The 27173-nt window shown below is 35.2% G+C and overlaps 1 protein-coding gene across 2 annotated transcripts in view; it reads left to right on the forward strand.

The window, feature by feature from the left end:
• Positions 1-27173, forward strand: part of LOC105225287 (calcium-binding protein E63-1) — a 141213-nt gene that overhangs the window by 14469 nt on the left and 99571 nt on the right. Inside the window, exon 1 of one of the 2 annotated variants that reach the window (XM_049458943.1) lies at positions 12587-12718. The exons of the other annotated variant lie outside the window; for it this stretch is intronic. Within the exon in view, the coding sequence (XP_049314900.1) occupies positions 12683-12718 (36 nt within the window). The 5' untranslated portion in view covers positions 12587-12682. Of the gene's footprint in view, positions 1-12586; positions 12719-27173 lie in introns of those variants that run through there. 2 annotated transcript variants of the gene reach the window in all.

Consider the following 27173-nt stretch of genomic DNA (forward strand, 5'->3'; position numbering starts at 1 on the left):
TACAAGCACTTTATACCAATCATTCAGTTTGTATGACAGCTATATGCTATATTTGGCAGTTCCGCCAATTGAACCGCTTCTTAGTGAAAAAGGTGCAAAATTTCAGAACGGTATCGCAAAAACAGATGGACAATCAGACAGACTTGACTAAATCGATTTAGCTCTTTACGCTGAACATTACATTTTTCAATAGGGACGCTATAAAAGTAGACCGATAGGGACAGCAAATGACGCCATACTTTTTCCGGCTCTTTCCATATTTATGCTTAGTGGGGTTTGCCATTTCATCATTGGAAGATATACGATCCAACAACGAGTCAAAGTTATTCAAATTTACTATCGAAATTCGGAGTCAGTTGCCTAAACTTTAGGAGCGCAACGTCCAATTTAGGGTCGTCATAATCGTACTGTCAGATCAACAATTGAGCGTCTATTGGAAAAATTTTTATGCACAGGTGCTGTACAGTAGAAAATGTTCCCGTGCCAGTGCGACAAAGAAGTACCCGTATTGTCGAGAATATTGCTGCCGCTGGCGCATCAATTGAGGAAAACCCAAATCAGTCTCTCACACGTCGACTTCAAGCGTTGGGCATTTCTGTGCTATCGTTGTGACGAGTTTTGCGAAAAGATCATGGCCTAAATCCGTACAAGATCAAATTGACGCAAGAACTGAAGTCTCTTGCTCACCAGAATCGTCGTATGTTCCTCAATTGGGCTCAGCAACAATTGGAAAATTATCCGGATTTTCATCGAAAAATCATCTTCAGCGATTAGGCTCATTTCTGGCTGAATAGCTTCGTCATTAAGCAAAATATTATATATTATTTGTAAGGCATCAATCCACACGTACTTCATGAGTTACCATTGCTTCTCGAAAAAATTACGGTTTGGTTTAGTTTATGGGACAGGGGCGTCATTGGGCCGAAATATAGTTACAAATTATTAACCCAAATGTACACCCATTATTTACCACCCAACTGTGCAGAAGAACTTATTTATTAATTTATTAATACTTTATCACATTCACAAAGTATTTATAGCTAATACACACATCATATGATGCAAATGGCGTCGTAAATTGCCAAATAAATTATACACATCACTGAGAAACGTAAAATTTGCAATGATATGTTCAGACCGCACAATTTTTCAAAAGACATTTAAAAATGTATGATATTAATTAAATAAGATGTTTTTTTAGTGGCAGATATACATATTTTATTAGCGTATACATTCAAGTATATAAATAAATCAAACATTTTTCGCAACAAAGTAGATGCATGTGTATTATATGTCTATTTGGATATATTTTATTTATACTAGTTAATACCTTTAATTACGATAATTACGAAAAAAATAGTAAGAAACCATTTCGTAGAGAATTCAATTTCATACAAAACCCTTAAAACGAAATATTTTTCAAGTGGTTGGGGGCGTGATATGCATATTGTCTATTAGACAATAAGAAAAAAGCCTTCCCGTTACAAGTAAAAGCTCATACTTGGTTTCAACCAATTTTTCATTGCACGAAGCAAACATTCGCTTTTTTCGACCTACCCTAATGTATTTGATATAGCTATGTTCAAGTATTTATTTATATTAGGCATGTAACTAAGTTACCGCTGTTTGTAGAAGGCTCCAGGAGTTAGTGGTGATCGATTTCGATATATCAAAAACGTGATAAACTTAGCTTAGACATTTGAAAAAGTATCTGCGTTCCCACATTGGTGAGTTTGTTTATATGTCATATACTTTTAGCTGTACGAATATCCGATTTTTTGTCAAATAATCGTCTTTTGCGAGATGTGTTAAATTTCTTATTTCAGTCAAAGAAATTGGCGGCTTAGGCACATCGGGAACTTCAATAAAGACGGTGAATTGAAGACGTTGCTCGATGAGGGTCTGCATCAAACACAAAAAGTGTTTGCTTCTACATTGGAAATCACCCGCTAAAGCTAATTCAAGGAAGCTACTTGCGCTGCAAATAATTGTTTTGAAACCAAGGGACATTGAGCGTCACCTTTTCTCCAGTGAACAATTGCTCCTATAACAAAAAAGAAACAGTTTTCTTCATAGAATCGTAACGGGTGATTAAAATTGGATTCAACTCAACAATCTAAAGAAAATAAAGTCATGGGGACGCCCGATTATGTTTCAACGACGGCGCCTCGAACGAAATTTCAAGCCGCGAAAGTTTTTCTGTGTATTTAGTGGGAACTAGACCGGCCTTATTTATGAGCTACTGAAACCAAAAGAAACCATCAATAGGGAATGGTTTCGGCTTAAACCGCTGGCCAAAAGTGGCCCTATACTAGGAGAAGCACGAAAAAGTGATTCTGCCGCAGGACAATGCTCAGCCTCACGTTGCTAAACCCGTTAAAACTTACCTGGAAACGCCTTAATAGGAAACTTAACCTAACCGCCATATATGTACCTCAGATATTGCACCGTACGATTGTTATTTGTTCCATTCGATGATACATGGTCTGGTTAAGAGCCAGTTCCACTCACAAGACGATATCGAAAAATGGCTTGCTTCTTGGATAGCTTTACTGTAATGGTATTCGAGCTTTGTCAGAAAGATGGAAAAAAGTTGTAACTAGCGATGGGTAATACTTCGAGTAATTCATTTATAACAATTTCCTTACCATAAAATTGCATTTTCATTAAAAAAACAGCGAGAATTTATTTGGGCACCAATATACATCTGTATATGTAAGTACAAATAAGCGAGTATAAGTATTTTTATATAAATGTGACCTTGTACATGATAAACAATTCTATGTTTTGAAAATAAATCTTTTTAAAGCATACATTTACTTACGGGTACATATTATATTCCTGCGTGTATACTATATCTTACTGTTTTGGTTGTTATTATACATACATATATAGTACGTACTCTTTCTTTGAGGCGTTTGAACTGTCTTGTTATACTATAGCAACATGTTGCATAAAGTATAATAGCTGCATAGGATTATATACATATGTTTGAAATGAACAGTTTGGAAACGAACCGCGGCCACGTCCACAAAAATAGGTTTAATACCTCTGACATATGGGAGCAGTCATATTTTATAAATCGTAATCGGTCCACACTGGTATATATAGTTCCAATCGGTTCACTTTTTATTCTAGCCACAATGCAAGTAAACAAAATAATAATGATTTTCGTCTTCTCGGTTTAGTTTATATCATATATAGATATCGATCAATTTGTTATGTTGTGATCATGTACCAAAAATAGATGAAAAGATGGTTCTTGGTTCTCTCTTTCACACTCCACCGTACATGTCGCGGTATCTCAATAAAAGAAGTAAGAGTGTTCATTGAGCATAATACGATTGCTAATGTGTATCAAATAGGAGTGATACGGATGCCTTTAATTATTCCTACCCTAATGCATATGATAAGTATAGCGATGGCTGCTCAAAGATCGCACGTGGACAGCTAGTAGTCCTTTGTGAAGCCATAAAAAAGAAGAACTTCTGTGTTTGAACTTATAAATTAGCAACTCGTTTGGTAGCAAATAAAAATTTGCACAGGCGTTTAGTTTCTAATAATTTCTACTCAGGCCAGTTCGAGGGGATGTCTGAAGATATGCACAACTGGGGAGCCTTTACCTCCCAAACGCGGAACCGTCAAGAAGAAAGTGTTGAGTTGTTTCCACCTCATCTTATTCCATACAGCTTCTGCATTAGGGTCAGGTAAGATTCCCAACCATACTGCATTGACACCAATAGGGCAAAGGCCTGTTAAAAATCCCACAACTAGGGAGAGGCTGAGAGTTGATAGATTTATTTCTTAAAAATTGCGAGAGATAATTTTTTTGGTTCTACCCGCACCTAGCTGGTTCGTACTGGTTTGTATTATTTTTATGCTCATAAATGAAAATAAATTTACATGTAGTGTGAAGGTTTACTGCAATACTTAAAAGATGTAAACAAAAGCAAACAAAAAGTAGATATGGTGTTGAAAATATTCTTTCAATATTTAGTGAATATATTTACTTTTTAAATACAAACAACTTTTTCGATACGTTATATTGTAATCCTCAGCAACTCAGCTCTATAGGCGTATTCGATTTGTCATTAGATAGGCTCGCTTGTTTCAACTGTGCTCTCTTGGAAATAAATATGTAAATATTGCATATGAAAAAAAAATAAATTGTTATACAGAATTATTCATATTGTACATTTTGAATTAATAAAATGATCCGGTTACCATTTTGAAAGATCTTTTGGGTCTGAGAAAAGTAAAAGCATGATTGGTTCCAAAATCATTAAATTTTTTCTAAAAACAGCGTCGCGTTAGTGTCTGGGAAACAATTCTTTCCGACTGCCAGGATATTATGAAACGTATTGATGAGTCCTGAATCTATGCTTACGATCCGGAAACAGGCGATCAATCGGCAGAAAAAACGACGTTAAAACAGGTCAAAAATCAATGTTATGTTGACAGTTTCCTTCGCCGGAATTATGGCTCGACAAATCTTGGTTTTTGCACCACGATAATGCACCGTCACATACTACATTGATTCTTCGTTAATTTTGTGGAAAATTTCCACCAATATCATGCCGCAAACAGCGTATCACACTGATTTAGCTCCATGTAACTTCTGGCAATTCAGCAAACTCACACGACCGCTCCAGGGGTTTTGAGTCTATTGAAGTCATTAAACGTGAATCGCTACCAGGTTATTCCGGAAATTGATTTTAGCAATTATCTCGACGATTGGAAAAAACGTTGTCACAAGTGTTTTGGGGGGAAGGGGGATTAGTTTAAGGGAGCGGGCATAAGTTTTCTGGTGATGGTGATTTCTGTTTCGACATTCCGGATCACATTGTTGAAGAGCGCCTCCACGGGCTAGGATGATACTATGACCTCGTTCTATCTGGAGCATAAATTTCATTCCGTATAAGACTTAAGAAGTATTTTGTGAGCTCTAAATAAATTTACTATAAAATAGTTAAACTAGTAAAAAAGGTAAAATTGCATTTACCAAAAAACTGCTGAAGATGTATATTTATCATTTAATTTCATAAAACTATCTCCCAAATTTATATACATAGTTCAAAGTCAACAAGAAGGATGGAGTACTACTTAAGTGAAAATTCTTATCTCGCACTTTTCGACAAATTTTAACTTTGCACAAAGCATTTTCTTGATGTCATTTTACCATAATTTGCAAATGGAGTCACAAATTTGATATTTGGAATTTCGCCCCCCATTCAAATGTCTGGCAGCATTATTCATCAGAGTATTGTACTTTTAGTAATGGTAGTTAAATGAAGTACTTTCGCACTTGTTGCTCAGATAGTTATAAGAACTCATGGGATATGAATTTTATCAGTTTAAATAGCAGTGTTACAATGATCTTAAGTTTTGGTGTTTAATATTGGGTTATAACAGATAAAAGTGGATTTCAGCGTTTTACAGGCTTTCTCCTAGTCTGCCCATTTACTAAAACAGCCTTTTGCTAAGTTCTATCGAAATGTCTCATATACACAGACTATTAGTTGAAAACACCCATTCCGCAGATTAACCAACGTCATTTGTTTAAATTTAGTAAACAGGTATCTTCTTCTTTATTGAAGTAGTAATAGCTTACGCGGTTATAGCCGAGTTAATAACAGCGCGCCAGTCGTTCTCCTTTTTCGCTGTTTGGCTCCAGTTGGAGATTACAGGTCCTTCTCCACCTGGTCTTTCCTACGGAGTGAAGGTCTCCCTATGCTTTCCGGCGGGTACTGCGTGGAAATACCAGGTTGGAGTTGGAGTGTTTTCATCTAAGTATTTGGACGACATGACCTAGCCAGCGTAGCCGCTGTCTTATAATTGGCTGAACTATGTCAATGCCGTTGTTTAACTCGTACAGCTCATCATTCAAATGCGGAAAGGACCATAAATCTTCCGCAAAACTTTTCTCTCTAAAACTCGTAACGTCGATGAATCTGCTATCTTTATCGATTGTCCAGTGAGAATTTCATGACATTTCATTGAATGAAAGTGAAGTTATTGCCTTTTAAGTGTCAGTATGTTTGTATTATCCGTGCGAAAATGAGCTTCGAACAAAAAACCAGAATTAAACTTTTACCGAAACTTTTCAATTGATGAAACAAGTTTATGGCGACGATTGCCTATCCCATTTTCAAAATGGTCGTGAGTACATAAATGGCGATCAACATGTGGGCCAATCAAAATCCGGGATCACCGGAAATTCCATCGAAACTGTGCGTGAAGTAATCAAAAATCAACCGAAATTTGAAATTCATGGAAATGGAATTGAACATTTCCAAAACATCGATTTGTCGCATTTTGACTGAACATTTGGGCTTAAGAAAGGTGTGTGCAAATTGACTGACGACCAAAAATTGTTTAAAATCCAACATTCGAAGGACATTATTGTGACCGATAATTTGACCAAAAAACACATTTTAACCATCAACCTCTCCCCATATTCACCTGATCTGGCACCGTGCGACTTCTTCCTTTTCCTTTGCCATTGCCTATGAAATGAAAGCGTTATGCAGACGAAGAGGCCATTCAAAAAGGTTGCACCGGCGTACCAGCCAACGAGCTAAATCACTCGTTAGTAATGCTTTTGGACCTTGCAAATAGCTGTATTGAAGCAGAAGAAGACTATTTTGAATAACATAAATTGATTTTGCCGAAAAAAACCATTTGTTCTGCTTTTTTTAAAGTCCTTTTTTCTTTGGAATTGTATGTATATGTGCAAAATACACAATTAGTCTTAGTTGATACAAACAACTGTAGAAGTAAGTAAGGAGATTACAAAAAAATAAGAAAAAACGTTAACTTCAGCTACATCAAGTTATAATACCCTTCACAGATGCATTTTTTTAGTATAAAGGGTACAAAAAGGTCTTTGCTTGATTTTTCGATCAATGATCAACCTTACATACATATATTGTATAGTTGTCCGATCTGAATAAATTGTTCGGCTGCTTTTGAAGCCGAATACTTGAGCCTCTGATGTATCAAGTTCGGTTCAGCTTTGATCGATATCTCAACAACGCGTATACACAGAAGGATATACGAACATATCTCAATATATGTGATGTATATACATTATAAGATCTGTGAAGTTTTCTTCTGGTTGTTGCAAACTTTGTGGTAAATTTCATATTTCTTTTTGAGGGAAAAATAATTCAAACTGCCAACCCCGCGCGCTAGCTTTTCTAATGTTGAAGGGGTTAAGTATGTGGTAAACACTACGTGGTAAGATCTGCCGAAGTCCACCGTATTTTCATACTTACTTTTTTAATCAATATGGATTTTTATAGTATAATAAAAGGTAATCGAAGTAAATCGTTATTTATGTTTTAACTTTTATTTTCGAAGCAGTCATATTTTGAATCTAATTGAATTGTTAACGATACATAAGCAAATTAATTAGATTCAACACACATTTATACACTTACTTAGTTATCCATGCGTATTAGTCAGATATCAACAAAGTTGAATCTCTGCACGAGTCAATAAAAATCACTTAATTCTTTTCATGTTTATTTTACAATGAACCCAGTTTTCGTGGAAGCCGTTTAAAATGTTTAAAAAATGAAAGATAAATAATAAAATGAACCCACCTGCCATCATATTTGGAAATCCGCTGCCTACGACATAAGTCAATCGCACAATAAGCGTGTTCATTGTTGCAAGCAATTTGTCCATGATGATAAATGGCAATACTTGCACACCCACCTTCAGATCTACATATATATTGATCTATTTAAAAAGCATTTTCGACGACGAAACCATTAATTTTCCTTGAAAAGATTAACAAAAAATTAACACATTATTACAATATAAACGACAAAATGGGTATAAATTTAATGAATAAATACATTACGTGTGTTTAATGCTTCACAAAATGTGTGTCTGTATGTAAATCGGTGAATGATGAAACAAACAAAATCTGGAGGGATCGTCATCTGCATTGATGCGTTGCAAACTGAACACGAATATACAAAAATACACACCAATATTTATGTACATATATCGCGTAATGTTTTCTCTAATGTCTAATTATATACATATGTATATACACACACGCATTTATAGACATACATAGTATGTATGTATACATATTGATGTTAGAATTTCGATCAGTTAACATTCATCGCCAATTTCCGCCTAAAGTTCGCATGAGCACACATGAAAACATCAGCACCGCTGGCGTTTTTCTTTCTTTACTCAACGGTGAAAATTCTCAGCGAAGCGAGAAAATAGTGTTTTCTCTAACACTTGCTGTATAGTAAACATAAATTTATTTTTCCTTTTTCAAATGATACACATACGAAGTGAAAATAAAATTACTCTCAAGCACTCAATTATTGCACAGTACTTTGCTTATACATACTTACTATTTGCTGTTATTACTTGTAGGTGTGTTTGAAATACCCATGCAGTCGTACGAAAGAAAATATTAGCTTAATTTGTTTTTGCCGGCTTTTTGAACAGTGTCGTCACCTTTTATGAAATTAAAATACATATGTAGAGAATTTCTATACAAAACTCGTTTTTTGTACTAAACTCGATCAATATTTTCGACTAAAATTCTCGATCGGCCATCCTGATGAATTCAATTCCACTTGTTGCATTTCTGGTTAGTCAGCATGCTCGTCCTTTAATTAGTCTTTTGCGAACTATTTAAGTCGAGACTACCGGGAGTTTGACAAGAGAGCGACGTGTATTCCTTTACTACTTATTTCCAACATACAAACGTTCTTTCTTTATCTGTGATATGGTGATATAGTTTCTTACTGAATACTTTCAGAGTTGTGGATTCTGCATCTATTCAGTCGATATTTTCGAGAGTTAGTATAAATTTTGCCCAGAAAAGACTATGATTTGCTGAATAGTGCTTCAGTTCACAACTAAGTGCACCTCATCTGGGGGCCTGGTCATAAGCGTGTAGCCGGAAATGAACTAGTTGACAAGCTAGCGCATTTTTGCGGTTGCTCCTCATATCTGAAAGCGGTTGCTCTTTGCAGGCTTAAAAACGTAATCAAACTCCCGAGGGACAATTCGGCTACTTGTGGCTGGGCACTGTGGGCTCAGAAAGCACCTATTCAACATGCGTATAATCTTATGTGAAAACTGCCAGTTCTGCAACATGGGCCGCAAATTCCGGAGCATCTGTTGCTAGACTGCACAGCAGTCGCAGAATAAAGGTCCATGGATCAATGTATCCGAAAATGGATCACATGGCAGGATGTTGGACTTATCATCCAGTATGTGATTCGTTGAGCACAATAGACCTTAGGTCTCGGTATATGTTTAAATTTATTTCCATCTATCTATGATTTACTTTACTACAATACGTAAAAACTCATGGCTTATCAGATTTCCTAAGCTTTTTTCAAGAGAGAAAAATTTTTATACAACTTTCAAGCTTCGACATATGTTACCTGTCGACAATGACGCGGAAATGAAAGCGTAACATGGAAATTAACCGTGTCTGTACTGATATACATTTCGTTTCGTCCTCGTTTACCAACAGAGCTGCTCACTTTATAACCTATTTCCTTTTATTTAAGCTTAAAGAACTCTTATAAACTATTAGAACTGTTAAATTTTATTTCAGAAGTTAGGTAAAACTCCTCACTAAACATTTTTTCTTTGGTGAAAAATTTTGCTGCGACAACACTGTATCGATTCGCTCAAATTACTTTTGGCTCTTTGTTTTTCTCATTTATGCATCTTCCAATATTTATTCTTTCCACATATGTGCTTACTTAGATACATACAGACATATTTATATTGTATTTGATCGATTAGTACTTTCAATTATGAAACTTAATTTGAAAATGCAATTAGTACGGGTATTCACAATACAAGTATGTTACATATACTAAAAAATTAATAGAAAGTTTCTTCAAACTTTACTTGCGTTGTTGAGAAAACTTCGTATAAAAATGTTTGCCTTACATACCACTTGTGATTGTGATCATCAGGGTGAATGCCAGTACTCGGTTACGGAGCCTCTCTCCCACCAATCCTTTATATGGCCAATGTAGTAAATGCCACAAGGACTTACTCGATTCAGTCATTGTCCCATCCTTCGCATTTCTTGGACGGCGGTGATGTCAGCATTTAGTCTCACGAAGACATCAACTAGCTGGGAAGCGGAAACTTTCCAATTAAGGGCCGGACATTTTAGGTGCATGCCTTTAAATGAAAATCCTTAACACGTTTGCAGGGATCGTCATCAAAAGAGGGGTCATTTATTCGAGACTGTTTTCTTCTTTTTCTTTGTTTTACGTGACGGATTCCAAACCCAGCGCACAACCCTGACTTGCTTTCTCACTTTAGCTCGCCTTCAAACGGATAGTTTTTTGGCTACCCAGAGGATACTTGGCCTAAAGCAGAAAGTCGTGAACTGCTTGAGCCATATGTAAAAGAATCGTTTCTGTCTACTCCCAAGTGAATGGTGCTTTCTTCGCTTGCGTGAAACTTTATATGTACATGGTCCAAATTTAAAAAAAGGTATTAAGTAAAAGAAAACTTAAAAAATGTTTAAAGAAAGAATGATGAAAGTTGTCCTCGTCAACGGGGGGATGTACACCATTTATCAATATTTTCAAAATGTAGATCACTTTTGATGGTCTAGTTTATTCAAATTATAAACTTTATGTTTTTTGAAGCTTTTGTTTTTGCAATCACTTTCGTTTTTCCAATGCTTATGTTAATATCGAGTATCAAAAAGCGTTAACATCTTATGAGTACTTACTTGAAAGTATTAAAATATATAGTTTAGGCTAGGCTAGTCATTAACTAACCAGGACTATGCACAACCCAGTTTTGGTTCTCAGCGATACCGGATGGAGTGCCATTACGTAGTATATGATGAGTAGTCATGCTTTATAATGCCTATGCTTGAGGCGTACAGACACTTCACATTCTTCAGATAAGTGGCGCCACCAGACTGGCCAGTGAGTAATCCAATTATGTTCCTACAGACCCTTCTATCTAGTCCCAGTAGGAGCTTTGCGTGTTTCAGTTCTACCGCTTTAAATATGACTTTTGCAGTTTTGAACCGGTTATGTTTCTACAGACCCTTCTTTCGAGTCCCAGCAGAAACTTTGTGGGTTTCAGTTCTACCGCAGTTCAGTTTTTCAGATCTACTTTTGTAGTTTTTCATCCAGGTTGATCGTTCTATTGCATTGTGATCTTCCTTACCATGCTCCTGTGCAGACCATCGTATAGGCTACGCTTGGGACTACCAATGTTGATCGCAAAGTATTTACCAATATATAAAATCAATTAAAATTACTTAGAACTTCAAAATCTCCAAATAAGTAGAACAGTTCTATTACTAGTAAAATATTTATACTCACATATTTTAAAACAATATATACAGACATATGTATGTACATAACATACGTATATAATTGTTAGCTCATTATGTCTTCGCAGTGAATTGAGGGCATAGTGAATTACCATATGTTTTGTAGATTATTATTCAGTGCCTTTTAATACAATTTTGTATTGTTTTTTTTCCCTTTTGCACGGTGTAAATTTGGTTTTTGGTTCATATATGTTTGACTTTTCATTTTTGTTTCCGACTCATTTTCGACTTCGCCATCACATTGTGCTTTTGTTTGTATTCCGACAAGGGGCGATCTCAATCTATACACCTAGCATTTGCCATTTTCAGCCGCTGCCTTTTGTTGACGCTATTTGTTTGGCTTTGCCGTCACCGTAGTGCTGCTGGTGATCATTATTCGCCGTACAATTTCCAATCTTATTTCAAAATCCGCTGCGAAACGGTTAGCATTCGAAAAATATAGCGCGTATTTTCGGTGCACACTTAGTCTATTGAGTGAGAATATTTCGTCAAGTCCATTCGGTGATTTATCTTCACAATCGTCGTGTGTGTGTGTGTATTTCGTACAGAATTGCGCTAATTTCGAAAATTATATTATTTTCTTTCGTTATACGTTGAATTTCTTGTGTTTTTCTTTTTTCCGCAGTGCGGTGTTCTGTGTCGGCATTAGTTTGTTAGCGGCTTAAAGCGCCAAAGTGTGACAGTTTTATAGGAAAATCGTGATCGGCGGCGCACATTTCGCCATGCGTTTTTTATATACTTTCCTCAAACTTGCATAGACGTCAGTCTAAGAACTGCTCCTCAGTCGTTGAAGTCATTTAGTTTGTGAAAATGTGCGCGTTCGCGTCAAAACATTTGGGCAGTTGAAAAACTGCACTCCTCATATACATACTCACCAACATATATCGACATCGTTTCAATAAAATATATCATTTCTAAACATTTGTATATTGAAATATAATGAGCTCTGCACGAGAGTGTAATTTGTTTTATGTGCAATTCTATTGCTAATGGTGCAAATGAGTTATATTTAAAGTTATATATACAATCCTAAAATCGTAATACTCGTATATAAAAGTGTAAAATATTGAATTCTTACTAAACATAAGAATATTAGAAAATTTTCTGTACAAAAGTCCAACTAAATAAGTGCTTCATATATATATTAACATCTGTGTATTTGAAAGTACAAGCCAATTAAATATAATTCATATTTTATATATATAAATAAAAACTAAATAAAAAAAAATTCCAAAAATTGTAATCAAACAAAATATCACTTAAGTATAAAAAAAACCTTTAAAGAATTAGACAAGAGCAAACTGAAATTGAATGAGCCCAATGAGTGGCCTACGGCAGCAATTGAAGGTAAGAAAGTCCACACATTTATTATAGCCTCAACAAGGTGTAAGTGTTTGCGAATTAGTTTGTAACTAGAGAAGGAAACGTCGACCATATAAAATACCTAAATATACTTGTATAAATGAGCGACGTGAAGAGTTGATGTCTGAAATTTGATCGATCTGAAATTTTGCAAACATTCTTCTCTTCCTAAGAATCTGCTCATTTGTAAGAACCGCTGATATCGGAACACTATAGCATTCCATACAAACTGTACTACTTAATTGAGATTGAAGATTTTGTGCCCCGAAATTATTAAGTATTTCACTATCATTCCGTAGTTTTTGATCGAAATCAAATTTGTATATGGAAAACCGTTTCATTTGAAGAGATATATTCACGAAATTTGACATGGGTTATTGTTTAAGGAAATAGGGTTTAGATCGGTGCACTATAGCTTAAAGCTGATATATGTACATCCAGAACGATTGAACGAGCAAAAACTTCGAAAGATTCCACCAACAAAATCATTCGCCAAAGACTGTAACAGTTGGTGCCAGATCCGGACTATAAGTTGGATTCATAAAAGCATTCTAAACAAGTTCACGGATCTTCTGCGAGTCACTATCGTTATGTTCGGTGTGATATTGTCCACATGAACTACATTCTACATTCTACTTTTGACCAAAGCTGGCCGTTTCGGAGCGATTGCTTCATTTAGACGGTTGAATTGTTGCCGGTATCGTTGTTTTAATCCCTTGTGCTGCGAGTTCAGAGCTATCGAAACCGCGTAGAGATTGTTACAATATAACATAAGATCTATGAATTATGCACACCTTATTAGCCGCCTGGCTTGCGTTTTTGCCTTTATCGAAGACAATTTGGTTCTATTTTAGGGTAGGTAGTGTATCATAGTTTTAAAGTGGAATTAAAACCTTTTTACTGGTTGATACTCGGAATAATCGATTGTTGGTTCGTTTTTGAACGTAATACTCGTACACGTAAGCCCAAGGCGTACCATTTACCAAATGCATTATACTTCGTTTACTCGTGGATGTGCAGTCCTAATTGATCGGAGCGATTCCTGCTCTAGTATAAAGCATATCAATAGCTTGATCATTGTAACATTCTTCTTCAAACATTTTTCAAAAATGAAAAGTTTTACTTTCACAAAAATAAATATTACCGTCTTATAATCGAACTAGGAATACGCGACATAGTTTTCTGCTAATAATTTTAGTCCAGTCTATCAGAGTTCTTGAAAACCTTGGATAATAAAAATTAGTACGGCTTTGTCCATCAAAGCTATGATATATTTCGGACAAAAATTCTACTCTGGCGCCAGCTATAAATGTCTTTTAGGGAGCGTAGTCCTGAATGCAAAGCAAAAAGGAAGCACAAAATAATAGCGAATATTTGGACCTCAGTACCTATAGTTGACTTCTCACCGAAAATATCGGTCAAAGAATAGGATATACATTTGAAATTCTGAGACAATCCGGGTGTCTTTATAGCGCATTTATCGGCCAATATGTGAGTTATCTCAATGAAAATGAGAGAGCATGTTTCACTTATACCAGTGTGAATCTTTGCGTTTAAAATTGATGAATTTTAGCGAAAACTTTACCTAGCCTCCATAAAACTGATATCAGGATTTTCGAATATCCGGCTGACATTATTTCATATGTTTGGTGATAGATGATATGTGAGGCACGTTAATGAATCTCTGGGAGCATTTTAATAGTATGTGGTATTGGCAAAAATATATAAAAGCGCGTCAATGCTACACCAACTGCCATATATTACATGTAATGATTTTCGTTTATCAAACAAGCCTTATGTCGAATATATCGGTTAGTTTATGCTGCTTACTTAGATTCCGATGCTCTGGTTGACCTCTTTCACCTTCAGTTAATTCCCTGGCTTTGATTCTTGTAAGTTGCAAGAGTACAAAATTTACAGGGAAAATATTTGTAAAGATTTTGCTATTTATGCATATGGATTGCAACTGCACCGAAATACTTCATATCTTGGCGCTTTATTTGTTTTTCCTTATGTTTGGCCAATATTGCGATCAATTGATTTACTATACTAAGTCATTTGTACAAAAAACAATTTTCCCTTCTATCAAATAGAATTCTTTGATCTCTTATAAAGGGTGATTTTTTAAGAGCTTGATAACTTTTTAAAAAGAAAAATCTCATCGGTTCTTTATTTGAAACGTTAGATTGGTTCATGACATTTACTTTTTGAAGATAATTTCATTTAAATGTTGACCGCGGCTGCGTCTTAGGTGGTCCATTCGGAAAGTCCAATTTTGGGCAACTTTTTCGAGCATTTCGGCCGGAATAGCCCGAATTTCTTCGGAAATGTTGTCTTCCAAAGCTGGAATAGTTGCTGGCTTATTTCTGTAGACTTTAGACTTGACGTAGCCCCACAAAAAATAGTCTAAAGGCGTTAAATCGCATGATCTTGGTGGCCAACTTACGGGTCCATTTCTTGAGATGAATTGTTGTCCGAAGTTTTTCCCTCAAAATGGCCATAGAATCGCGAGCTGTGTGGCATGTAGCGCCATCTTGTTGAAACCACATGTCAACCAAGTTCAGTTCTTCCATTTTTGGCAACAAAAAGTTTGTTAGCATCGAACGATAGCGATCGCCATTCACCGTAACGTTGCGTCCAACAGCATCTTTGAAAAAATACGGTCCAATGATTCCACCAGCGTACAAACCACACCAAACAGTGCATTTTTTCGGGATGCATGGGCAGTTCTTGAACGGCTTCTGGTTGCTCTTCACCCCAAATGCGGCAATTTTGCTTATTTACGTAGCCATTCAACCAGAAATGAGCCTCATCGCTGAACAAAATTAAAGCGCGAAACACATTTCGAACCGAACACTGATTTTGGTAAGAAAAATTCAATGATTTGCAAGCGTTGCTCGTTAGTAAGTCTATTCATGATGAAATGTCAAAGCATACTGAGCATCTTTCTCTTTGACACCATGTCTGAAATCCCACGTGATCTGTCAAATACTAATGCATGAAAATCCTAACCTCAAAAAAATCACCCGTTACATACGATAATGTATGAAAGCATACATAAATAAATCTATATCATTCACAGAATATTTTTACAGACATATGTACATACATACACAAGTTTTATGTGTCAGCCAAACTGAAAACTTTGTTCGTGCTAATTCAAAGTTAAATCAAATGGTTTTTAGTTATTTACTTAAATTCGAAACGGCTTAATGTGCTTACTTACTCTTTATTTCTGCCTTTTCACACATTTTAAAATTGTTAATTTCGCATTGCTATTTTAGACATTGCTTTTTACCATCTAGCCTTCAAAATTGCAGTTCTTACGCAAATATAAAAACGTTTCCACAATGTTTAATGAGTAAACAAATAAAAGTTAGAGTTTTTTTTGCTGCCGGAATGATATTAACCCCAAATTCTAACCGAAGTCTTTGTTTTGAAAAAAAAACTGTATCCAGTGTTCAATTCAATATCACTCAATCTTGTTTAGTCTAAAAATGGAGTTGCATCGAATACCACGGGAAAAACGTTAAGAGTCACGGAGTTGGAACTATACGTTTTTTTTCGATCGATGACCTATTATTTTATATGGAAGGTCTATATTTTTAAGCTTAAGCCAATACTCGAAAATAAATACGCCGTAAGGCGTATGGAAAACATACAAACGGCAGCTAGTATGGCATACCAGAAGATGACATAATACAATTTGAGATTCCCAACTTTTTAAAGAAAAACACAGAAATTTAATGTTTGTTATCATTCGAAAGAACATTCTTTGTCATTTATTTCTCAAATGCTGACCACGGCCATGTCTCATATGGTCCATTCGTTGAGTCTAATTTTCGATGATTCGAGCATTTCGACTGGTAACTGGCGTATGACACGCGTGATGTTTTGCTGAAAGGCCTGAATTGAAGTGGGTTTGTCGGCATAGACTTGAGACTTTACATATCCCCTCAGGGAAAAGTCTAACGGTGTGACATCATAAGATCTTGGTAGTCAATTGAGCGGCCCAAAACGTGAAATTATCTGCTCACCGAAGTATTCTCTCAACAAATCCATTGATTGATGCTATGTGTGGGAAGTCTTGTTGAAACCAAATGTCGTCGAGATCACGAACTTCAATTTCAGGCATCAAATAGTCGGTTGTCATGGCGCGATAACGGTCGCCATTGACGGTTACGTTCTCACCAGCATCACTTTTGAAGAAATATGAATCGATGTTTTCATCACTTCAGAAACCACACAAAACCGTTGTTTTTTTCTGGAAAAAATGGGAGCTCTTAAATCTCTGCAGGTTACTCTTCGTCCCAAATGAGTCAATTTTGCTTCTTTACATACCCTTCAGAGCTCTCATTGCTGAAAAAAATTTGGCAAGCTGTATTTTGTACGCTTTCAATTTAAAATCTCGACGTAAAATACGCCAAGTCATTCCATACGTCCGTTGCGAACGTCGCCGAATTGATTATTCATGATCTTCGTGTACACTCTCAACTACGGCTACTATTTTACCTTCACTGCATGCTGGACGACGTCTATTCGGTCGGAAGCATATTCTTTGCAGAACGTGAATTTTCTTAATAAAGTTGAACGAATGAAGCTTGACGCGACTCACGCGTAATCTGTCGAATAAAGGGTATTAAAAAAGGTATGTTTTTTTTTCTACCCATTACCAAGGATTGTCGTAATCTTACAAAATTGAACTTAAACTCGTTCCTCAATATTGCCTTTCTTTCCAGACAAGAGTTGGACGAGGGCGAGATGGACAGGAGTGCAGCGATAAGCGCCTATACGAATCAGTTTAAACTAGAAAATCGATTGAGAAGTTTCTAAAAAAATTAGATACCAGATGCTAGAGATCATGGCAATTAAAGAATGTCTTCTTGTTCTGAAAAGTGCGTTCACAACAAAAAATATATAGATAGCCAAGCCGCTTTAAAATCACTAAAGTTTCTTAGAGCTTAGTCAAGGATAGTAAATGAGTGCCTTGATCTCTTAGTGGTTCTAACATTCTACTCTACGATAAACGTGCAATGATATTCCTGGTAAATGTGAAGCAGATGAACTAGCCAGAACAGGCATCACTTTGCATTTAGACCACGGTTTACAGGAAATTTATATGCCTCTGGCTATTTATTGATATATTTATTATCAACAAACTTGTTGTAAACATAGCGGTGTCTCGATGGCGGTAATACCTAACTTCTTCAACAGAAAGACAAACATAACATGAATGGTTCGCACATGCCGACTGTAAAAATACAAAAGGAATGATATAAGAACTCTAGTAGGAGTACTAACAGTTCACTGTATAATTGGCGGGCAGACTAGGAACGCCGTATAATGACAAATCTTGAAGCTGATATGAGGAAGAACAGAAGGAGACACTATAGAACATCCTCTATGGTAATATAAAGTTCTGTATAGAGAAAGGATCGCAATCATCGGTCAATGGTTTCTTGACGATATTTCGGAAGTTGCACAGATAAAACTTTTTGTACTGATGGATGAAAGGAACTTATAATACTCTGACGCAGTTCTGATGGTTATTCGCTCTTTCCTAATTATTCGCGTTATTTTAGAGTTTGACATAATATGTAAGCACTTCAATCGTACCCTTATGTTGCTAAGCCTCTCTTATAACTGTTTACTACATTAGAATACTTTGAATTCAGTGACGTCATTGTTGAAGGAAATTCTCATGAAGAATGAAAACCAAAACAATTCGAAGAAAAAACATAAAAAATATATAAATAATAACATTTAAAATCAATTTGTAAATACACTTACCGCTTTATAGACAATGCCGACACAATCATAGCGATATTGAAATTCAAAACACACTCAATCGTGTTCATTTCACACGTTCATGGCCACAATGTCTGTTTACTTTACATATTGGCATAAATAAGCAACAATAGCCGCATATGAGTCAAACGTGCATAAATATGTACATATGTATATTCAGACATGTACTACTAATGACTTGGCGCATCACCTTATCTAAATATCTAATTAACAAATTAACACATTAAATCGAATAATCCGAAGGCCTAATATGATTTGGAAATTTCAAAGCGATTTATTAATAATCACGATTAAGACAAAATATTATTGTTTATTTTTGTTAAATAGAAATTCAATTAGCATGTATGTGTGGAGTTTGCAAATGTTACAGTAAACATATAACACTTGCATGTTAATGCCTTATATACGATCACTATATTGTTCTAAATTTAAATATTAGGTGATATATAATTAAAGCGCGTGGACTTCGTTTAGTCACATATTTTTTATAAAAAAATACTTGTTCATAGACCTGTATAAACACACCAGTCTATGTTTACATGTATTAAGTTCTAAGATTACCTAATGAAAGCGTTACTAAATTTTCACCCAGGCATTGACAGTAAGTCCATTGTTGTCTATCTCAGAGAGGATCGAAAATTGAAAATGCTGCCCGACAATTTTTAGAGTTGCCTCAAAGGACAATCAATTAAGTTAAATACAGCAAAATATTCGTGAGATAAAGGCAGAAAACTCCATGTAGGTGTAGAAATAGCATTCCCTGTTGCAAGCATTGGTCATTAAAAAAATATGTTACTAGTTTAATAATTGGAATATTTAAGCTTTCTGTTAAAACAATAGTAGAAGTAATAGGGGGACGAAGTGAAATAAATTTTCAGCGGTTATCATGACTAAATTCGTAGGGTTTCAGGAGACCAAGACTACAGAAATCGATAGAGTAGGGGTATAGTTAAATCACATATTTGCCTAAACGTTAACTTGTCTCAGCAAGTGGTATTGGCTTGGGCGTGTTTTTTCTTTTCATTCTGATGATTGTTGACTCGTTTGCATTCCAAACTTATAAATTCATGTCTCATTGGCAGTTATAATACTCTCCATGAATGTGGCATTAGAAACCGGACGATCAAGAATATCCAAAGAGACTTGTTTACGGTAGTTTTTGAAAAAATTCAGTTTTATTGAGACGAGTCAAGTAAGAATGCATTTCATACCCAAAACATTCACCAAAATCTTTCCAACGGGCTCGCGAGACATTCCGAACTCTCTTGTCCGCTCTCTCACACTTTCCTGACTTTTTTGAAGAGGTCAAAGGTGTTTCACCGATCTCTCGGCCGTCTTTGCAAGCTTTGCATGACTCGTAGGCTTGTGTTTTTGATAAAAAATAATCACCGTAAGACTTTTCTAACATTCGCAACCATTCCGTACACGAAATTTAGACATACAATTTCTTTGTTCGATATTTGTATCCATAATTAATATATATTTAAAAATCCCAACACACTACTGAAGTGAACCGACTTAAGCAACTACTGCAAAAAAGTGGTTAACAGACAGCGCTCATATTTGGCATAGTAAGTCCTACAAATCAGTCCTACAAATTAGCAAAATATATTTTTTTAAATATCATTTACTCGGGGAACTTAAGTACAAATTTCGGCTGCTTTTTTGTCACAATGTAAGCATCGTATTATAGTACACTTGTTAGTTTTGTTATTTACTTCGGAAAGCTTCTAAATTAGTGATGCCATACTTTATCAACAAGTTTTTTACTAGCTCAGGATATTTTTATAAAAAGAAAATGACTTTTCACGCATGAATGCATCGAATTGCCTTCGTTTGCAAAACCGTTGACGAATTTTGTTTATATTGTTTATATTTTCAAGGTAAACAAATATTATGTTTTAGAGCTTTTGAGTTTTTGCCAAAATTATGCTTTTTTTTACTGTTTTTACTAAAAAACAAGCGCAAAGAGAATTTTATAATTACAGATTTAGCAACAAAAAAAATTATACATTTTTGTTTACATTTCACACAAAAAGTTCTTAAATTTCTTTTACCTTCTGTTTTATTTAATTTAATTTCATTTAATTTTTTGTTTTAGCTATTTTTGCTGCTCGATCACTTTATTATCCATGCCAAAATACAATATAAAATACAAAAAAAATAAAATAAAATTAAGTTTTATAATTTTAAAATACTGCGTCACAACACAAGCAAATTCAGTTATTTTCTATTCTTCACACGCGACGCGAAATGCGATTTAAAATGTTTTTATGAGTTATTAATTTATTTACGCTTTATTTGAGTATATATGATTTAATGTCGAATAAAATGTAGAAAAAAATTAGAATTCAGCGCGTTTATTTGAAAATTTATTGAAATTTATTCGCTCAAGCATGAGTGGTTGGACGCTTGCAGCGTTAGAGAACAACACACAGTCTACCTAGTCAGTCACTTGTCTATGTCAAGGTGCCAAAAGAGCTTTTAACTTCGCTTGTTAATAAATCAAAACATTTGATTAGCTCATTTGTAGCATGTACAGTTTTATGAGCGTCTTGTATAAATTGTTTTTATCGCCGTTGTAGACGAAATTGAAATTTTCGTGTTTTCGATGTTTACAAATGCAACAAACAGTCTTCCTTTTTCAGCGCCAACAACATTTTATACGTACAAACAAACACACAAAATATATACACAGATACCGTAAATCGCGAGTAGTATGAAATAGATATAATCGAAAATAATTTCGATTGTTTCATGAAACGAATAACACCTTGATAAACTCTGGGCCGAGTTTCTTCTAATAATTGCGTTTTGTACCATTTTGGTCGAGCACTTTGTGCCATTTTCCCCTAGAGACTAATGTCTATGTTAGTATTCCATCAGTGTAAATCGAAGTTTCGAAATTTCTAGAACCGAAGCGAGCGAACCATTGTTGTGCTACACGAATTGATACAGCATCGTCTTCGTAAACTTCACAAGTTTCATTGATGGCTTGCGTGGCATTCGTATACAAAAATTTCAAAGTATAACGAATATAATTATACGACTGCAACGACATCTATTGACAAAATACGAAAAGACTTTTTCGACTAGCAATATTTTATAGACCTTCGCTAGACCAGAGTTATATACGAATATGAGGTGCGAAGTAAACCTATTATATGAGTATGCAAATAATTGTCAACAACTCGACTTACTTGACCGTAACAGTTTTCAGAAAAAAATTTAATTATACGACAAATAGTGTATTAGTATGTACGTATACATGCAATTTAGCTAACTAAAATAAATTATTCTATTGTTTTCCTGCCAATTAATTTATTAAGAGACGAGACAAAAATCTTAAACCCGCAATTAGTCAAAATCTCAAATGTTTACTAGAGAAATTTCAAATAAAAATATTTAAAATGCTCAAAAGTAAAAATAATTTCGCTAAATATAAATACACGAGCAGAATATGAAATGCTAATTTTGCGCTTAAACAAATTGAATCTGCTTATACCCAATGTACAATCGCATTTGTATAATGAATTAAAATGTGGCAGCGCAGTTAATCCGATAAAAACTATAAGAACGTTTTCTCGAAATTGTATTTTAAGAATCCGGCGATCTTGATACTGGAAAATCGATATCGCACATAACTAACTGAAGTTTTGATTTTAGCTTCACAGCAACCGTTTCTAGTAAGCTCCTTATTATTTGGTTGTTATCATTAAAACTGTTTTATGACCTGAACAGGGATAATTAAGTTTGCCACGAAGCTTGTAAGATCCAGCAGGAAATATCGGAAACCCCATAAAATATATGTAAGTGTTCAGTATAACGACCATGTTCGTCTGCCTCTATATCTGTATATACGAGTCCATCAGTTTTTGAGATAACGATCTGAAATTTGCTGAAACCGCCGACATTGAATCCCTTGAACATATAGTAGTTCATACAATCATTCAATTTGATCGATCAAAATCCAGTCTAAGATAAGAAAAAAAACTTTTCTATTTGATGAGATATCTTTGAAATTAGATTTTATCGATCGAATATTATTTTTTGTCCGAAACAACGGTATAATCACGAAGAGATTGTTCGGATCGAGCTACCGAAAAGTCTGGCGAATCGGACTACAACCACGATTGCAACCCATATAACACAATTTTAAATTCCATCTGATTCTTTCATATCGAGTTTTCAAATCAAGAAGCATTAATATAATGGCCAAAAATTGTAAAATTCCAACCAAAACTGTTCAAGCCCCTAGATACTCAATACACAGTGCTTATATATAGTTGACTTTATACAAGAAAAAATCGGTCAATCTTTCAGAGAAGTTCAGAAGTTCGGGAATCCTATACAATCCTTCCTTACAATGAATAAACGGTGAAAACTCCATGGGTTCCATTTCATCGTAGATCCCATATAACACAAGCCTCATAGACCTGAAAGGCAAACTAGCTCTTCTTCTGTATATGTATTTTGTATTGGATATGACCAGTTCCTTTAATTAACATCCCCCGAATAGTGCTCCTCTTGAAGTCTAATAAAAACTGAAAAGAAACTCGATTTTCTTTTAATTGATTGACAGTATAATTGCCTTTTATGGGAGCTCGAGGACTGACCTTAACCTCTTACAAGTAAGGCTCTACAAACAAAAAATGCCAAATGATAGATTCGATTACGTGCACAGTGAAACGCAAGATCTGTCCACATTAGGACTATATACAGTAAAACCTGTCTATCGTGGACGCCTGCGGTTCATCACATTTTTGTCCAACTTATGCGAGTGTCCATGTTATAAGAAATGATTTTCTTTTTTATTTAGGACTGGCATTTATTTTAAAAAATAGTTAAAAAAAAACGTACATTTTCAATAGATAAGTGTGTAATAGAAAAACAAAAATTATCACATTTAGAATACGGATATACAAATATGTACAACTTATGTTTTAGAAAAATCTGCATCGTTTTTTGATCTATATTTTGTTTTTACATTTGAATAATTCCTTGGTCGAGAGGTTGTATTTCTGCCGTTAGGTTTGGTGGCAAAAATTTTACAAACACATTTGAATATTCATTTATTAAACTGTGGCTTGTAGCGTTGTCAATGAACAAAATAATTTTTTCTATTTTGCTTCTTCATCATTTGGTCATTGATAGAACTAAGCTAATACTGCAAAATTACACTTGTCATCCAAGCCTTTTTATTGTGAACCATGCACAATAAAATTTTTGAGTGCGATTTTATTTCGGTGAAATGCTCGCGGCTTCGCAGCGTTACCTATAACCAACGGCATTAACTTTCTATGTACTGCGTGCCAGCCAAAAACAATACGCCTCAGTCTTTCTTTTCCAGTTTACCTCCTTTACAAACTGCGCCTTTTGCAACGAGACTTCGAGTAGGTAATTGACGATAAACAATCAGTGCATTCGCATTAAAACTGATTCTCAGGTAAATAATTTTTGAAAAGTAGGAAGTTTTTTCTTTTCCAAACTGAGGCAGCTTTAAGATCTACATTCGCTCCTTCACCAACTTAAAGCTGTAAATTTAATGTTATATCTCAAGTGGAAAGATTATAACACCCATTGCTTGCTCTAAAGTTCTCTATTTGTAACTCAGAAGCCCAATAGTTTAGCCTTTTCTTGAATATTATTGGGCCACTGATCGGAATATTCTTCAGACTGCATTTTCAAAAAAAAACGATTTCACTCCCTCATTTATTTTTTCAAAATCAGTAATACTTTTATAATACGTATATGTTCCTTTTTATATTTAATATTAGCGATTGTTGATTTGGAAACTCCATATTTTTCTGCCAATTTCCTTATAGATAGGCTTTTATTAGCCGGCTCATTCAATATCTCACTTTTAATTTTCAGAGATAACTCCTGGGTGTTTTCTTTTTGACATGATTGCAACAACAGATCAAATATGCATAATTGTGTCAATAGCTAATCCATGGAAATTTTGATACATATCGTTTGAAAAATTTCATTGATGCCGAAATACAATTATGTACATTTGTGTGTTGTAATATACATAGGTATAGTACATAAGTAAATAGCATACAAATATGCATGCATATTAAATGTATTGTCCAAGATATAAAGGGATTTTAATGCTTTCTGCTACAATTGAGACAAATTTTGTCCAACTTCCAAGGTAGACAGTGTCCAAATTAAGCAGTGAATATATGGATATTTTGAACGATATTATTTTTGGTACAGAACTTTCTGTCCAATTGAGGCGAGTGTCCAAGTTATAAGGTGTCCAACTTTACAGGTTTTTGACTGTATTACCTTACTCATACAGAAAGCATTTGTTTAAGTAATTCAGATTCTTCTTAAGCAATGGCATAGTTTTTTTGTATATTAATATGTATGTATGTAAGTAAAAAGAGGCATGTGCAGATATTTAAAATAATATAATATATTATGTTGAAAACCCGTGACTTCTAAGGCGTGCTACGCCATGACTATGACAATGAAATAGCAAAATTTCACTCCCACGGCTAATAATGACGAAATTAAATTATTAACTTTTCGGCATTTTTGGCTGCCAAATGTAAAAAATTGCGGACGCTGCTTAACAAATTGTTTACTCAACGATTCGCATATTATAATTCGCTTAAGAATTTGAAAAATGTTGAAAGTAATTTTTAGAATTTTGAGCCAAAATTACAAAACAAGATTTTAAAAGATTTTCGAATGTATTTTGCAATAAACACAAGTGTTTCAATCATATACATGTATGTACGTATGCGCTACTAATGATGCGATATATTTGTCTAAAGTTCGCATATTTGTTAAACCCAGTGCATAAGGCTGCAGATTAATGAAATTCACTTTTAAAATTTATTTAGATGATTTATACATTATAAATAGATCGAAAAGAAAATTTTCTGCAATTACCTCTATAACTAAGGATTATTTACGAGTACAATCTCGCGACTCAGAGACACCTGCTGGTTGTTGTTGTTTGTAACGCTCAAACACATTTATGATACATGTATATATGTATGTGTATGGCTATGTATGGTTAAGAGATGAAGGTGATGCGGCTTATGTTCAGAAAGATAGAAAAAATGTATTGAACTAATCGTTACAATTTTTTAAAAACTTTCCAAATACACTTCTTCTGCGTCGATGCAGCGCTGCTAGCGCGATATCCAAGCGTTGAAGGGACAACAAAAGCATTCTCCGGAATAGCCTTCAGAGTTGAGGTGCCTTTTCAGGCAAGGACATAAAAAGACGTCGGGGCCGCATCTGGGCTGTAGGGCGGCTGCGGAAGCGTTGGCATACCGGCCTTGGTTAGGTAGCTGTTCACAAGAAAGGCGGTCTGAGCCGGGGCGTTGTCGTGTTTCAATCGGCGGCGATGTATTATCGGATCCGATTGACCCTTCGCTTGAGTCTCTTGAGGACTTCCACGTAAAACTTGGCGTTGACGCTTTGTCCAGGAAGAACAAATTCATGGTGGACGATGCCTTTGATGTCAAAAAAGACAATGAGCATCGTTTTCACTTTGGATTAACTCATTCATCAGCTACCTCTTCCAGTTGCTCCAAAAAGGCCTGGGCCACCGAAACACACCACTTCTTGCCAAAGCAACATCTGGGTAAGCCTGCTTGATGATATCAAACGTCCCTGTCGCAGACTTCACATAGAATTTAATCGCGTACAACCAGCGTACTGAACAGCCGCTCGTTCGTTAGCGACGAACGCTCTTTACCAAATACAGTCGGTGCGCGCACGCTCCGAAGTACCGTCGCGGCGGAAGAAAATCAACCCTACTAACGGGTGGGCCATCTAACATTTTAAATTTGAATTATCTATATTTCGACATTGGAAACGTCAAATACCATTCGGAAAGTGACAGATATTCAGTAAAAAGTCTAAAATTTACGGGTTAGCGACTAGAAGGAAACTGAGAAATATTGAAAAATTTTTTCCAAAGTGGTGGGTCTTTAACCCAAACTGTGAAACCGAAAAATCATCTTTTTGGACGAGGCTCATTTCCACCTCGATGGTTGCGTTAACAAGCAGAATTGTCGCATTTGGGGCACAGAAAACCCGCACATAGTCGTCGAGAAACCAATGCACCCAGCACGAATCACTCTATGGTGCGGATTTTGGTCTGGCCGGCCCATTTTTCTTCGAAAATGAAGAAGGAAACGCCGTAACCATCAATGGTGAGCGATATCGCGCAATGTGAACCGAATTTTTCTTCAAGCAAATTGAAGAGGAAGACTTGGACAACATTTGGTTCCAGCAGGACGGCGTTACGTGCCATACAGCAAACGCTACACATAAATAAATTTCATAAAAAATCTTTTAAATAAATGTTAGACCTTTGAAAAATATCAAGCCGTTTTTTTTGATTGACTTTTTAAATTTAAAATTTTATATGGCCCACCCTGTACTTTCTGAACAAACCATGTATTTGGTATGGAAGAGCTTTTGTGGCTTCAATATATTTGTATTACTTGTATACATGTAACGGGTGATCCAAGTAGTGTTACTTCTTCAATAACCTATTTGACAGATGTCATGTTATTTTTGTTCAATATTGTTTGCCTGAACAACTTTTACAAATCATTCAACTTTATTACCCAAATTCACGTTCTGTAAAGTTCTGTAT

The sequence above is a fragment of the Bactrocera dorsalis genome, chromosome 5 (assembly GCF_023373825.1).
Source record: "Bactrocera dorsalis isolate Fly_Bdor chromosome 5, ASM2337382v1, whole genome shotgun sequence".
Taxonomy (NCBI): domain Eukaryota; kingdom Metazoa; phylum Arthropoda; class Insecta; order Diptera; family Tephritidae; genus Bactrocera; species Bactrocera dorsalis.